The sequence below is a fragment of the Peromyscus leucopus genome, chromosome 2 (assembly GCF_004664715.2).
Source record: "Peromyscus leucopus breed LL Stock chromosome 2, UCI_PerLeu_2.1, whole genome shotgun sequence".
Lineage (NCBI taxonomy): Eukaryota > Metazoa > Chordata > Mammalia > Rodentia > Cricetidae > Peromyscus > Peromyscus leucopus.
This window is the reverse complement of record NC_051064.1, coordinates 101,654,261-101,670,467: the sequence shown is the minus strand read 5'-3', so window position 1 is coordinate 101,670,467 and position 16,207 is coordinate 101,654,261. Positions and strand designations below refer to the sequence as shown.

The 16,207-nt window shown below is 47.3% G+C and overlaps 1 protein-coding gene across 1 annotated transcript in view; it reads right to left on the bottom strand.

Moving 5' to 3' along the window:
- Patj (PATJ crumbs cell polarity complex component) overlaps positions 1-16,207 on the bottom strand; it is a 332,069-nt gene that overhangs the window by 15,880 nt on the left and 299,982 nt on the right. The window contains 3 exon segments of the mRNA XM_028870280.2: positions 13,734-13,838; positions 14,560-14,577; positions 14,579-14,683. Coding sequence (XP_028726113.1) covers positions 13,734-13,838; positions 14,560-14,577; positions 14,579-14,683 — 228 coding nt within the window.

Here is a 16,207-nt window from a genome sequence, read left to right as displayed (position 1 = left end):
TGGAAGCAAGTGCCTTTGCCTGCTGAGCCCTCCCACCAGCCCTCCCACCAGCCCTCCCACCAGCCCTCCCACCAGCCCTCCCACCAGCCCTCCCACCAGCCCTCCCACCAGCCCTCCGTATGTTTAGGACTCCAACTTGTTCCTTTTCCTTTCTTGTGAGTTCTCCTGAGTCTTTGTGACTTCCTCTGGACTTCAGCAACTGTAACAGACTGACTGTCGGCACCAATGCGGCCCAAGATAAGGATCAACCAGAGGAGGCCAGCCCAAGACACCCTGGAATCCCACCGCAGGAGCTCCACGGCTCCCCTTCGTGTCTCCTCTGTGTGCCCAGGACTGCCGCAGGCAGCTGAGCTTAGGTTCTTAGATCACTGCTGTTCCTGGTGTGGTTACCCTGCCTGTTTAATAAAGCTCCTGTCCCGGCCTCACCACACTCCTTCCTGTCCTCCCCATGCTCTTTCCCATCCTCCCCATGCTCCTGTCCTGTCCTCCCCACGCTCCTTCCCATCCTCCCCACGCTCTTTCCCGTCCTCCCCACGCTCCTGTCCCAGCCTCCCCATGCTCCTTCCCATCCTCCTCACGCTCCTGTCCCATCCTCCCCACGCTCCTTCCTGTCCTCACTACACTCCTTCCCATCCTCCCCACGCTCCTTCCTGTCCTCCCCACGCTCCTGTCCCGTCCTCCCCACGCTCCTTCCTGTCCTCCCCACGCTTCTTCCTCTCCTATGTAGTCTAGGCATGCCTGGAACTCGTGATCCTCCTGCCTCAGTCTCCTGAGTGCTGGAGTATAGGGTAGTTGTGAGCCACTAGGCTCAGGCTTTGTGGGAAAAGAAGCTGAGCTTAGTCTATCTGGGCTCCTAACTGTTAGAACTGAACACTGTGGAACAGAAAGGCCCAGTGAGAACACGGGGATCTCATGAGAACCCGCATTTAAGAAGAGTCTCAGACTGGTCACCGCTAGGTATCAGATGGGGCTGTCATGTCCCTACCAGGTGGAGCCAGGCCAGGAAGCCATACGAACATTGCCTATTTTTCTCCCTTGCTTTCTTATTTTCTGTTTTGAAATAGGGTCATACTATGTAGCCCTGGCTAGCCTAGAATTCACTATATGGACTTGGATGGCCTTGAATCCAGAGACCAACCTGCCTTTGCCTCCCACGTGCTGATATTACAGGCATGCACCACCACATTCAGCCCCCCATCCCACCCCCTTTTTTTTTTGAGACTATGCAGCTCACTTTGTAGCCTAGGCTAACCTCAAATTCACGAGTCCTGCCTCAGCTTCTTGAGTGCTGGAATTGCAGGCAGGAGCCACCACTATGTCTGGGGAGAATCTAGTACTCTTTAATCAGAGTTTGGGAAGCAGTCACCTGTGGTGAGGGAAACAAGAGCTGTAGCCCTTACTTCCCAGACACAGCTGAGCCCTCAGTTACAGTTCAGTTACACTCATCCTAAAGTTTTACCATCTAGCAGGAAAATGTAAAAATCCTGCAGTTTCCTCCCCACAACTAGCTCTAAAATTAAAAGGCTTCTTAGCCACCAGTAAATCCTAGGGAGTCACCCAGAACCCTCCTGCCAATCTTGGCGGAGTGGAACCCTCAGGCCAAGTGGTAAATATGAAGGACAGCATGGTCTCTTGTGGGGACACCAGGACAGCAGGTCTCTCACCTGCAGGAAGACTTTTCGGCCCTAAGACATTTGTAGCCAGCACATTTGCCTTGAGAACTGATTGACAAGTAACTCGGTAGGCAGTGGCTAAACCTTCCCTGGGGCTTGGCCTGGGAATGGGGAGGAGCTACTCTCCACGGGGTAGGTCAGTGGTGTACAAGTTCAACACTGAGGTGCGACCTAGGTGTCCTGCTCAGGCTTGCCTCTGAACACCAGGGACTGGGGACTGTGGTCTGAGGTAAGCATGGGGTCCTTTGGGGAGGCAGGGGAAGGCCAAGAGGCTGACAGGAAATGTACTTTATTTTTCCTTATCAAGTGAATCTTGGACTTGTTTTCAGCTTCACTGGGTTCTGAGAACAGCGACCGGACTGGGGAAAACACCGGTAAGAAGTGGTCCTGCCCTCAGGGAGGCATGCAGTAAGTGTCCTGTGAGGGGCGGCAGGATACAGAGATGGTCACTGTGGGGAGGGGATGACACGGGCCTTAGAGGCCCCTAAGGAGACCGGGGTATCATGGTCTCTGCACCTTCGGGTGTTCCAGCCTCTGGTTCTCTGGCCTGGCTAGGCAGAAATGAAGACGGTCTAAAGAGACACCCATGTCTCTCCATCTATCACGCCACTGAAATGATGGACTCTAACAAAATGGGCATTTCCCCAGGAATCTTATGCTGGGAGAAGGAAAGGTGCCAGCTAGAGGGAGAACTTGCCTTCAGGAAAGAGACGCCACACAGTTCTAATACCTTAGAGGATGAGACAGAAGTCTAGACCATGAAGGTCAGGGGTGGGGGAGTCGCACTGGCCAGGGCTGCTTAGATGTGGATGTCCTTGGTCCTCTCTTTACTTACTTCAGGACCCAAAGACGACTGTGTGTGTGGTCACTGGACCTCTCTGTCACCCTTCCCAGTGTGGTCACATTGAACAAATCTCCCGTTCCTGCTCCCCACTATCGATAGGACTCTTTTAATTGGCTTGTTGAGGATGGCTTGGAGCACAGGCTGTGACGGCTGGGTTTGGGAACAATCCCACCCCAGGATCTGTGGTCTGGCCTTTTGCCTCATGTGGACTGGCACCCTTTCCCCTCTTTCCCCAGAGGAAAAGGACAGTTGGGAAACATGGCTGATGTCATCCTGCTCAACCACGGCCCTTCAAAGCACTAACCTCGTCAAAAACAGGTATGCCTTCACATCTGCGTCTCTTGTTAGGAAGTGTGCTGTAGTGCTCAGGTGGTCAGAGTGGGAGACTAAAGGCGGAATTCTTGGCCGACAGGGGTGAACTATTATATTTAGCAGAGCTACCTTACTCAGCAAGTGCATTTTTCACTGGACATTTAACGGAAGTATTTTGTATCCCCGTCCAGGTGTAGTTATTATTAAACACTTAGTAATTACAGGCCTGAGGCAGAGCAGCCCAGGGGCCTGAAGGAAGACTTCCAACTTCTCCAAGGAGGTAGAGGCCAAGAAGAGAAGTATGTGACCTGCCCACCCCGAACTCCCAACAGGAAGGAAGAGGTGGGGAGACCTGTCCTTCCAAGGAAGAGGAGACCCATCCAGGGAAGGCAAGGAGAAGAGGAGCAGCCATGGAAGCCGAGAAGACCCACCTGCTGAAGGAAGTGGAAACACAGACCTGCCCACCCACAGAGACCTGGGAGGCTACCAACAGGAAGGGAGAGGAGGGGAGCATGCAACCATCTCAAGGAGGCAAGCTGGGGGACAGGAGGCTAGGGAAGATGCCCTGTCCCCCAGACCTGAAGAACAGTCAGCGGCGCTAGCCACGTGGTTGGAAGATGAGCCAATAACCATGTTCCCCCCTCCCACTGCTCCTACCCGTCCGTGTGTGTTCCCTCCTCCCACGGCACTCACACCTCACTCTGTCTTTCCCCCTCCCACGGCTCTTTCTGGTCAGTCTGTGTTCCCCCCTCCCACGGCACTCACATCCCACTCCGTCTTTCCCCCTCCAAATGCCTTGCTCCTTCACTGTGGTTCCCTGTCCAATGGCATTTCTCTTTCATCTTGCAATTCCTCCAGTTTCTTTATCGGCATTCACCTCTCCAGCCCTTCTCCTTGAGAGAGGGTTCTTTCATCAGTCAAACTGGCTTGTGCTGCAGCTGCTGGGGTGGCACTAAAGGACTTAAAAGGAGAGCTGAATTCAACTGCAGCATTACGTTCAGTGGGAGGTCAATATTCAATTAAACTTTCTAGTTGAGTCATTTGTGTATGTTTTTATTGCATGGACCACAAGATGGGTAGGTAGCTCTTCTTAAAAAACAGGTTTGGAGCCCCCAGCCCCCACCTCGGTGGCAGTGGCTCACGCCTTTAATCCCAGCACTCGGGAGGCAGAGGCAGGTGGATCTCTGTGAGTTCCAGGTCAGTCTGGTCTACAGATCGAGTTCCAGGACAGCCAGGGCTACACAGAGAATCTGTGTCTCGAAAAACTAAAAACCAAACAAAACCAAGACTAAATAAATAAATAAATAAATAAATAAATAAATAAATAAATAAATAAATAAATAAAAGGTTTGGGGGATTATGTCTTGGAGAACTGAGAAGTCAAACAGTTTCTGGGAACGTGGACTGTTATACAGCACACAAGCCCATGCTCTTTGCGTGAGCCTTTCCTGAGCATCTAATCCTGCAAGGGAACACTATCAGCCCTTAGATTTGTCAGGGCCCAGATAGTTTTGGTGTAAGATATAAAACTCAGCATCCACACCCAGCCTGCATCCTCGATCCAGAGGTGCAGATGTGCAGAAAGTAGACAGAGGCTGTGAGGCCAAGGCGACCTCGAGAAAGTGGGCATCCTAAAGATCCACAAAAGCCCAGAACTGGCCTTGCTACAATCTGAAGTAGCAGAAAGTGCTTACCTAGAACTCACTGACAATGACTTTCTTGACATACTAATTTTTAGGCTTCTTAAACAATAAAAATCTAAGGGTGGCTGCTGAACATAGTGCCCTCTAGTGGCTCACACCCCTAAAGTCACCTTTAGAATACTAATCTCCAAGGGTTTTTTTAATTGTATTTTTCTAGTCTCAGGAATTAAAACCAGGGCCCCATGGCTCATGTTTGCTAGGCAGGAATTCCAAGCTGCACCCCAAGCCAATTTCTATGCTATCAAAAGGCATCTTGTCATTCCCGGACCTCACACCTAAGATATTATAATGAAAGTGAGACTCTCCCCTGTGCCCCACTGAGTCCTGGAGGTGTGCCACAGAGGAACCTTCTAGACTGCGGGAGGCACGTTCCACAGCTCTTTGTCTTTTCCTGCATTGTCAGAAGCTCCCGTGGCATCATGTGTAGGCTTCACAAACACCCTTTAACTATACTCACGTCTTGGCTGCTTGCTCGGTACTCTAGAACAAATCTGCCAGAAACCCAGCCCTGGGTGAGCTTGCTCTGGACCAAACTAACAACGGCACCCATTCATTCATTCCCACATGTACTCTCCCCTCCCCCACTGCACCCATTCATTCCCACACTCACTCTCTCCTCCCTCTTCCACCTGATTTCCCTCCAATCCAGGACTTCTCACATGCCACACCCGCATACCCAAGTTCGTGTCCTTCAACTTAATCAGCATGCCCAGCAACCCACTGAATGTGAGCAACATCTCCTAGGTGTCTGCCTCAGGTGGAGCCCTTGGTATTTTTGGACAGTATCTTATTATTAGTCCTGGGTGGCCTTGAACTTGTGATCTCCTGCATGTACCTCCCTGGTGATGGAATTTATCATCCATTCTAAAATTTATTCTTGACTTATTTATTGTGTAGGCATCATATATGCTATGGTATGTGTATGGAAGTTGAGGACAACCTGAGGGAGTCAGTTCTCTCCTTCGACCATATGTGTCCTGGAAATCAAGCTCAGCTCATCAGGCTTGGCAGCAAGTGTCTTTATCCCATGGGCCATCTTGCAAGCCCAAAATTTATCAGCTTGATGATGGCTACTGACTTTAAGTTCGAACAGATGAAAATGAAGTATGTCAGATTATTTTACTTAACATATATGTTCATATATTTATGCACCTAAATGTATGTATATATGTATATGTAGCAATGTTTGGAATCAAACCTAGGGCCTTGTCCATGTCAGTCAAGGACTCTATACATTGAGTTACACTTCTTATATCCATCCATCCTCCCTCGCTCCCTCCCTCCCTCCCTTCCTTGAGACAGGTTCCTACCATGTGGCCTTGGCTGGCCTCTAACTCACAGAAATCACTTATTTCTGTTCTGCCTCCTGAGTGCTGGGGTTAAAGTGCTGGGATGTATTCTACCAAGCTGAGCATTTTATGTTTTTAACACATATGCTGTAGTTCTAATATTTTCCAGTGACTTTAAGGCCAGGTATGGTGACTCATGCCTTTAATCCCAGCAATCAGGAGGCAGAGGCAGGCAGAGGCTAGCTAGGGCTACATAGTGAGATCCTATCTCAAAAATCTGAAACAAAACCAAAACCAAACAAAAGCCAAAAAACCAAACAAAAAAACCAAAAAAAAAAAAAAAAAAAAAAAAAAACAAACAAAAAACAAAACCCAATCAGTTAAAAAAAAAATGTTCCCCATGTATGTTACTTGATTTTAAAAGCCAAACTTGGGCCAGGCATGGCAGCACAGGCCTTTAATCTCAGCACTCAGGAGACAGAGGCAGAGGAATCTCTGTGAGTTTAAGGCCAGCACTACACAGAGAGACCCCATCTCAACCTGCCCCCACCCCCCAACAGTCAGACTTGGGCTCAGTGGATAAAGGTGATTGCCAGCAAGTCTGGCAAGCTGAATTTGCATCCCTAGGACCTGCATGGAAGAAGAAGAAAACTGACTGTTGCCCACTGTCCTCTGACCACACACACACACACACACACACACACACACACACACACAAAATAAATAAAAATATAAGAGTCAGCATCACCCACCAGCACTTAATGAAAGCTTCCACCCCTCTTTCTCCAGTACTTACAACTCTTTTCTTTCAGTATTTGCTTCCATATTCCTAAATAACATAATTTGACTTCTATTCGCTGATTTAACCAAATTAGTCAATTGGCATTTTGAAACAAGGTACGTAGAGTACGTAGCCTAGGTTGGTCCTAGGTTGACCTTGAACTCACTCCGTTAGCCCAGGCTTTTTAGCCCTGGTTTGTGGTGAGTTGCCTGCCTCAGCCTCCTGAACATGCCACCACTCCTGGCTGACAAGCTTTTAAAACATCTAATCATGTCCTTGTGTGGATGACAAAAGCTTGGAACCCTCTGATCCTTCCACTGAAGTACCATGCCCTCACGTGCCTCCCGTTTCCTGCACCAGGCTCTTGGCATGTACTTGTTTAATAGTGTAAGGAGGTGCAGCTGCCCCTGCTCCAAGCCGGGTGTAAAATGAGGGCTGGAGAAGCGAAGAGGAACTGCCCAAGCTTCCCCTCTCAGCTTCCTTTTCCATCGTTTCCTCTGCTACCTTCAACTCTGGGTCAGATTCCTGTTCACCTCTGTACAGTAGACATGTTAATCATTTAAGGATGTTCCTCTTGCAGCCTCCCCTTTCAAGGCTGAAGGCACCAGATAAGAATAGCAAAGGTATTTGCAAGATGTGCAGGAGACATCGTAATCAACACATCACCGACTACCAGGTTTTACAACTTCCTGTTCCAGAGTGGAACCTAGAAGTCTCTAATCTTTGCTCTAAACCTGAAGTTGTCCTAACAAACTCCATCTTGTCATCTGCTTTCTTTCTCTGTGTCATTCTCTCCTGGGATTCCAGCACCATAAGTCCAACAGACAAACATCCTGTGAAGCAGATCAAAACTGCCCCTAGCAGTGGTGACTTCCTTGTCCAGATAAGACTGGATGGCCAGGCCTAGGACAATGATCAACCAGAACGACCCAACCATGACTGAACTACACAACCCCCCTTGACTTCAGCCTTGTACCCTCCATGGGGGGTGTGGGTGGGGGCCACCTGAAGACATCCAGTGTGGCCAGACTGAAAACAAGTTCCTTCCTGGCATTCACCATCCCTTGTCTCTATTCTCAACATTTGAGGCAAGTGGCCACCCATGGTTCTTTGGGACCTCCAGAACTAGATTTCCTTGACTTATATTCGAGTTTGAGGGTAGCCTGGGCTATATGACAAGAACTTGTCCTATAACAACAATAACAAAATGAGACAGAACAGTCCTGAAGGTCATTACTTATATGATATTCTTTTTTTTGGGGGGGGCGGGGGAGCGGGTTTCAAGACAGGGATTTTCTGTGTGTAGTCCTGGCTGTCTTGGAACTCACTCTGTAGACCAGGCTGGCCTCAAAAACACAAAGATCACCTGCCTCTGCCTCCTGAGCGCTAGGATTAGCCTGCCTCTAAATGCCATTCTTACTGAGCCTACTACCTCTTATACTTTAATGTTTCCTCGATTATGGTGTGAATTTATTTTCCAGAGTACATAGTTAACACATATTTTTTTTAAAAATTAGATCAGCTTTACATTTTCCACTTCACCTCAAACTTCCAGGACAGTTACATACATTTGATACTCAGTCCCTCTTTTTCCCCCTTTTAATTTTATTTTTACTATTTTACTGTGTGGAGGTCAGAAGACAACTTCCACGAGCCTGTTCCCTCCTTCAGGTGTGGCAGCCGGGATGGAACTCAGGCCATCGGGCTTGCATGGCAAGTGCCTCACCCACGGAACCGCCTCCCTCTCTCTTTTCCCTCTTTGGTTCAGAGGAGTTTCTCTTGATGTGCTCCTCCTCCTGTTCCAGCTGGCCAGACTGCTCTCTGTAATCTGCCAGAGACTGTAATGTGTCCAGGACTTTGGTCTCTTCTGTTTTATTCTGTTCATTTGTTGGAGTATACCTTAAGGTAATTCTCTCAGAAGACTGATTTCAAAAAAGCCAGTGTCATTTAAATGCCTTGCTAGCAAGTACTTTTCTCTTGAAAAAATGTAAAGCCTGGGAAGGTATTATTCTTTTATTATTTAATATTTGCACTGATTAATGGGTCTTTAAATTTCTTTCTTTTTTTTTTTCTCCTCTCTCAACTCTGTGTTCCTGTTTACAACTTCTACTGGTTGGACATTAGATTTCTTGGCTTAATCCCTTGGTCTCCTTGCTCTCTGTTGCTACAATGACCACACATGGGCTGTTCAGTAGCCAAACAAAGAGCTTTATGCCCTACATGCGCTGCGTGGTCATGTAATTTGCATGCAGCGGCGTGATCACACAATCTATGCGCATACGTGGCATAGCTATGTGAGGCCATACGTGCATGTGCAGGGGAATCCATAAAACGCCGGCCACAGACCTCTCCCCACTTCTTCTCCCCTCTCCACACAAGTCTTTCAAACAGGCCTGATCACATCCTTTCCTGTTCCTCCCTTCTGCTTCATTGTGCCTCGTGACTTTTCCTGGCAGGGTAAAACAGCGCTGTGTAAAACCAACACTCTCCCTCACCCATGGTTTGTACTATGGATTGAACCCAGGGCAAGTCTCTTCAGCTGAACCACATCTCCAACTCTTTCTCTATGCTATCTTAATATCTCTTCTACCATTGGGGCCTCTTACAGTTCTACAAGATCTGGAGAACTCCCGTGAAGGGCGACCCAAAGAACGACTTTGTATATAATCTCTGAATTATTGTCTCTTTGAGTTAAAGACTTTCTTCTGATCTCCAACTTGTTCCTAGGCTCTGTGATCCATCTCTTCCATTTTGATTCATGTATCTAACCAGTATTTAATAAGTGCACTGTGTCAGGCAATGGGGTGTCAACACTGGAAAGTCCAAGTGGCTTCAGTTTGCCCTCATTTCCAGCACTGAGCATGTGTGACATACTCCCTTGGCTATGAGGCTGCTTGGCCTCCCCACACCAGTGTCCCTAAAAGTACAATGCCATCAAGGACACATTATCCTGAACAAAAGAGGATGGGACACTGAGATCAGGAGTTCAAGGCTAGCCTTAGCTGCATAGTGAAGCCAGTCTGGGTTATCTGTTTAATTAATGCTGCCTCAATCTACCCATCTACCAAGGCCATCTCCAAAAATTTCTGATAGAAATGCCTGACATGCTCCCCTACCCCTCCATGTCCTCAAAGAAAGGTTGAAAATTAGAAACAAAAAGGATTTTTTTTCTAGTGGACTGACAAGATGGCTCAGTGGTCAAGAGGGCTTGCTGTTCTTTCAGAGGACCTGAGTTCAGTTCCTGGCACCTACACCAGGTAGCTCACAACTGCATGTAACTCCAGCTGCAAGGAATCTGATGCCCATTTCTGGCCTCCATGGCACTTGAAGACATGTAGCATTTACTCACACTGACATGAAGACATACATATACACACACACACATACACACACACACACACACACACACACACACACACACACACACACACACCCCTAAGTAAAAAAATAAGATAAACCTTAAAACAAAAACCTTTTTTCTAGCAGAGAATATGGATTAAAAAGTTTTATAGTCATTCTATATGCAAAAGAACTGAGCAGGACAAATTCTCTAATTAGAAGAAGCGAATTAAATTAGGAACATTTAGAAGCACTCCTAACAGCCTAGTCAAGCTTGGCTGCTCAGTCTGGACTTGTCAAGAAGCAGCCACCAACCAGCCTTCAGAGGCAGAGCCTATGGTGGTATTTTATTTGTACTGAAATGTGATTTTAATTGTATGTTAATAAATAAAGTTGCCCGGGGGTCAGAGCTATTAGAGCCATAACAAGAGCGTGGCAGTGGTGGCGCACACCTTTAATCCCAGCACTTGGTAGGCAGAGCTAGGTAGATCTCCGTGTGGTCAAGTATACAGCCAACATTGGAGACACACGCCTTTAATCTCAATACCATAGAAGACCTGGAGGGCTGTACATACAGGCAGTGACGAGGCAGTCATGTGTTTGGGTTTACAGCCAATGAGAAGGCAGAACAGAAAGTCTATATAAAGACAAAAGCACAGGAAGTAGGTCTCTTTCGGAGAGGTCTCTTGGCTAAAGAGGCTAGCTGCTCCAGGCGGGTAAGGCTCTTAGCTCTGATCTCTTGGTTTTCTTCTTTGCATTGGTTCTGTGTTTCTTATTTAATAAGACAGTTGGTTACATCTACATGAGCCATCCACCCCTTCTTATACTTAGAGATGTCAGCTTCCAGAAGTGTCAGCTGCCTCCTGGTCCTCCACTCTCAGTGCTGACCCCGGGTGTGATGTTTCCTGGGCCAACAGTGCTTTGCGTGAGACACTCACAGTGGGTCTTTGCCATGGGCTGCAGAGATGGCCCCGTAGTAAAGGGCTTGCCTCTCAGGCATGAAGACCTGAGCTGACTCTCTGGCATCCACATAGAAAGCAAGAAGTAGGGCGTGTGCCTATAATCCCCATGTTGGAGAGGTGGAGACAGGCTGGGGCTTGCTGAAGGTGGAATTCAGCTGAGGAATGAGCTTTGGCCTGCACACATACATACACAAACCATACATACACACTTCTCTTTTCCATATCACCAGGCACAATTACCTGGCCTTGTCTACTTCCCTGCCAAAGGTCTAGCTGATAATAAAAATAATTGCCTAGTGGTGAGTCAGCTGCCACACAACTACGTTGCACATTGTTTTAATTCAAATGAACACCATGTGACCGGAAGGCACTTGAGAGGGGACCTTGCTAAGCTTGAAAGCTCCATGTTCTTTAATGTGAATACCTCCACTGTGGACTCCTCAGAGGGTCCGATGATCTGTTCAGAGAGCAAATGAAAACAGCAAGTAACATGATTTGCAAGGCAGAACACCTTGAAATCAGTTGTTACTTCCTTCTTAAAACAGAAAAAGGAAAAAAAAAAAAAGGGCCCCTTTCACAAACAGGCTCTTAACAGTGAGTAAGCCAGGGTGGCACAGTCCTGTAATCCCAGCACTGGGAGGCTGAGGCAGAAGGATCCCAGAATAGCCAGGGATATACTGAGATACTGTGTCTGAAACAATAAACTAAATCAAACAAAAGCAGCTCTCTGTCAGAGTGGGCAGAAGTATCTATAGCTTTTATCTGAAATCAATTAAAAGTGTACTTGCCACTTTATACAAAATTTTTTAAATAAAATTTGAAAACATTAATTTTTTCCATTTCATTTGTATGGGCCTTTTGCCTGCGGGTGTCTGTATACCAAGTGCATGTAATGCCAAAGGAGGCCAGAAGAGGGCATCAGAGGCCCCAGGAACTGGAGTTACAGAAGCTGTGAACCACACCACATGGGTGCTGGGAATCAATCCCAGGACCTTTGAAAGAGCAGCCAATGCTCTTAACTGTTGAGCCATCTCCCCAGGCCCTTTATAAGAAATATTTCTAAAAAGTACGCTGGCAGGAGCAATTGAACTAGAATGAAGTGTCACCTTTGTGAACTTTGTTTCTGTGAGACAAGGTTTTAAGCAGTCTAAATTAGCTTCTAACTTTCTATAGCACCACGACTGACCTTGAACTCCTGAGATGTGGGATTATAGACATGGTCACCAAACTAAGCTTCTAAAAGCTAAGTTTTTGTTGGCTTGGTTTTTTTTGAACCAGGGACTCAAGTTGCTCAGGGCTGGCTTTGAACTCACTCTGTAGCCAAAGGTGGCCTTGAACCCATTATGCAGCCAAGGATGGCCTTGAACTCTGGATCCTCCTGGCCAGGCCCCATTACTGAGAGGTGCCATGTCTTACAAAGGTAATTTTAAATTGTAGTTAATATTATACTTTTCCACTTTGTCTTTTTAGGGGGTGGGGTGGAGGGGTGCTGGGACTCAATCCAGGGCTTTGTGCATGCTCCGTCAAGTCTACCGGGCGCTACATCTCAGGTCCAGTTTGTGTCATGTTTCCTTGTGAAGAAGGTGGAGCTGCTGAGTGAATTTCGTCAGTGTGTAAGAACACCAGTACCACCAGACACTAGGAGAAAGCCCCGTTCTCTTGTTCAAGTTCCCACTGAGGCTCTCCTCTCAGAGCATGCCCTGTGGCGAGCAGCTGAGACCGGTGATAAGGGGTCAGCGGCACGGAAGGATGGGCAACCAGATGGAGCAGGAGCGTGAATAACTACGGCCGGGCGGCACTTCCATCCTAAGCGAGGACCGCACGCAGCCGAGGGAGCAGGGCCAAGGCTGCTCACGCGCTGTTTTGGTTGGCATGCAGCGGACGCGTAAGGACCCAAATAATATTCGGCCTCTTGTTTGAAACCACAGTGTTTCATGAGCCCCATCACGTGTGCCGAGGGCTCTTTACCTTGTTAACGGCTCTGATACTTTGGACCCAGACCCCTGAGGTCTCCGAGCTAAGCACCAGAAATCACTTCTCTCCAATGTCATGGTTCTTCCATTCAATCTTCTTATTCTAAGACTAGGATTATCTGAGTGCTGGCTGCGGGTTTTATTCTTTTTACCTATAAATCATCTTCTACTACCTCTTCGGAAGTATGGTGATTATAATCCTTCATTTTAGGGTCACTCATTAGTGAGAGTCACTGCCAGCATGTGCCTCTCATGTCTCTGCAGGGCATCAATCTTAGAGACACGGGCAGAAACGGAGGGAGGGGAAATTAACAGCCCATTTTGCTCTGACTTCCTCCTCTATTTCCCTCTTCCTCTGGACAGTCCTCATGGGGCCACAGCTGATCGATAATTGTCTGCCTTAATTGATGACTACTAGGCAGGAAGAGTTGCAGGGTGCTGGCAACCATTCAGAGCGTCAGAGAAAGAGCATTTTTCTCTGCCTTCAAAGGGACAGGAAACAGTGCTTGGGCTGCCCAGTACCAGTCTTTGGATGTAAGAAAGGAAATCATTTCCTAGTCCTCGCAAACCTCAATTTACAAAAGAATGCTGGAAGCTAAAAGCCTTGTTGATTTATCACATGAAGCTGAGAGTAATTTTTCTCCCCTTGTTATACTTTCATATAATCCTGCTCATGCCTGTATGGGTGGCATTAAAGAATTTCTGAATAAAAATAATAATTTCTCGCTTTCAACCTTCATAATTCCCATCAGCAAGCCGCCTGCTGGGTGGCGATGCCGACTGCCAGTGACGCTTTGCTGTCTTTTCTGCCGCCACTTATCTGCCTCTCCCAGCTGGTTCTCCATTGATCGCAATACCTGCAGGATAATGCGCCCGAAGGCATTCTTCAGGAGATTAACAGCGTCTGTGTGAGACAGTCCATCCAGAGGTTGCCCATTAATGCTCACAATCCGATCTCCAACCTGGAAGGACAAAAGTGGGAGAAAATCACTATCATTAGGAAAAATTAAATTTGAGAAGAATGCCTAAGACTCTTCGTAAGTTGTATTTCCCATCTGCCTTGTTGTTGAGGGCTGGCTCTTGTGGAGCGTGGGGGATTTTTATGCCTTTCCCCAAATGCAGCCCAATCAGAGAAACAAGAAGGGGGTCAGATTTGATTACTAAAAGGCACTGCAGGTCACTTTTGTATTTTGGTAGTAGTGGTGTTTTATACATCCACTCACCAGTTAAGAGTGGGTTGCACAAATTAGCTGTTCAATGAAGCTCTGATAAAGAAGCCAAGTATTTTCTGCTTAATTTTTATACCTCTGTTAAGATTAAGGGACAACAGGAAAAAAAAAAAAATCATAAAAGTGTTGATACTTTCGGTGGGTGGAAGATTCCAAGATCAAATCTGAATTAAAAACCAATTTTGGGTAAATAACATGCTAAAAGGGTTCAAGAGGTTTGGAAGAAGCTGTGAGTTCCTCTTTTACCTTGACGCTTTGATAAAAACAACATTTTTACACGTCCAGGGACTTAATGAACTTCAGGTCTGCAGTCTTGCTAATGTAGCCTGCCCTCAGCATGGGCTGCTGATCGCTTTTGCAATTCCTACTTTAAACACGGTCCCTGTGGCTACAACCTCCTCCCCCAGGCAACAGGAGCTGGAAGCTTTCTGCCAATTGCCTCCCTCACGTTTACCTTAAGCTTTTGGGTCCGTTGCGGCCACTCCATTGGCCTGAATCATGGCAATAAATATCGGGATATCTCCTAAAGGACTTCCTTTTCCTCCAGCAATACTGATTCCAAGGGCATCACTGAGCTCCTAAAAAGAGAGAGAACAGAACACCTGCATCTTCAGTAATAGGCATAGATAGACTGTCCTCAGATTGCACTGAACAGAAACTCTCCCTAATGGAGAAGTCCAGCATAACACGGGAGCTGAGTGCAGAGCATCAAAAAGGCCTGTGTCACCCTGCGAAGTCAGGTAGCTGTTGGGGCCTCAGAGAAGTCTCTCTCTGGGAGCCTCCAATTTATGCACAAGATGGGAAATAGACTGCCTAGTACATGGTGATAACTTGAGTATAAATAAGATAACTAGTGCTATCCTGGCCTACAGAAGAGGCTCCATAAAAGCCAATAGCAGCAGTAAATTAAAAAACAAAAGCCTTCACTGCTCAGTGGAGCGGCCAATTTGACGCAGCCTTGGCAAGTGTGTTCTCATATGGTGTTTATGATTAAACTGCCACGCATATCATGTTCTGGGTGTGAACAAACACACTTGGCTTCAAAAGAGCTGCATGGCTGCCTTAAACAAAGGATCGTGGAGGGTGCCCGCTGTTGTGACAACAGTTTGGAGAGGGAAGTAAAATAGTAGCAAAAATCTCTGCAAAGATGGACCCTTGTGCAGAGATCCGGCTCTTGCCCCTCCCCCCATCATGGGAGGCTTAATATTTTTAAAATGACTGAAGGCACAAATGACAAGTTGCAGTTCTAGCGGGCTGGCACCCTCACCAAGTCTATCTATCGCTCCTGCTGACTATAGTGGAAAAGTTTTGTCAAAATGCAGATAACGACAGCCCATTGCTTCCGGAACAGAAAGACACGAAACCGGGTGGTAAGTGGAGATCTGGAGAATTGACAGCAGCAGGGGCACACTGCCTCCAGCTTTACTGTGTGTGTGTGTGCGTGCGTGCGTGCGTGCGTGCGTGCGTGCTGGTGCTCATGCACTTGTGAGTGTACGTGCATGTGAGCACATGCAGGTGGGCATGTGTGTGGGTACATGTATGTGTGCATATGTATGTGCGCACGTGCACATGCATGTGTGTTCATTTTTGCTCTGAGGGAGACTCCCGGTCAAACTGGGAGCTGGAAAGGTAGCTGAACTGCTGACATTCTGATGTAAACCCCATCCTTGGTGCTGGAAGAACGCAAAACAGGCATATCTGGCTGCTGGATAATAAGAGAAGACAGAGTGGAAAGAGTTAGAAAGAGACCCTGATTCTGAGCATGAATGCACGGGATTCTCAGGCTCAGTGCTGATCACTAAGTGTAGAAGAGACCTCCACCAGCATACCAAAAGTTTTGATTATTAATATTTTTTGAGACAGGGTTTCCCTGTGACATTTTTGATGATTAAACTTTGATTTGCATCACTACAAAGGCAGACAGACACTGCACTCTCCAGCGAACTGGGTTGACTGCCTGCTAAGGCACAGGCACCCCTGTTCTTCAGGGCAGACACAACTTAACATTCATGAGGTCCAGGATGCAACCTTAAGCTTGTTACCGTGCAGGAAAATGTGACCATCTTCTCCTCTAAGGCTCTTCAGAACATGTAGGACAGTTG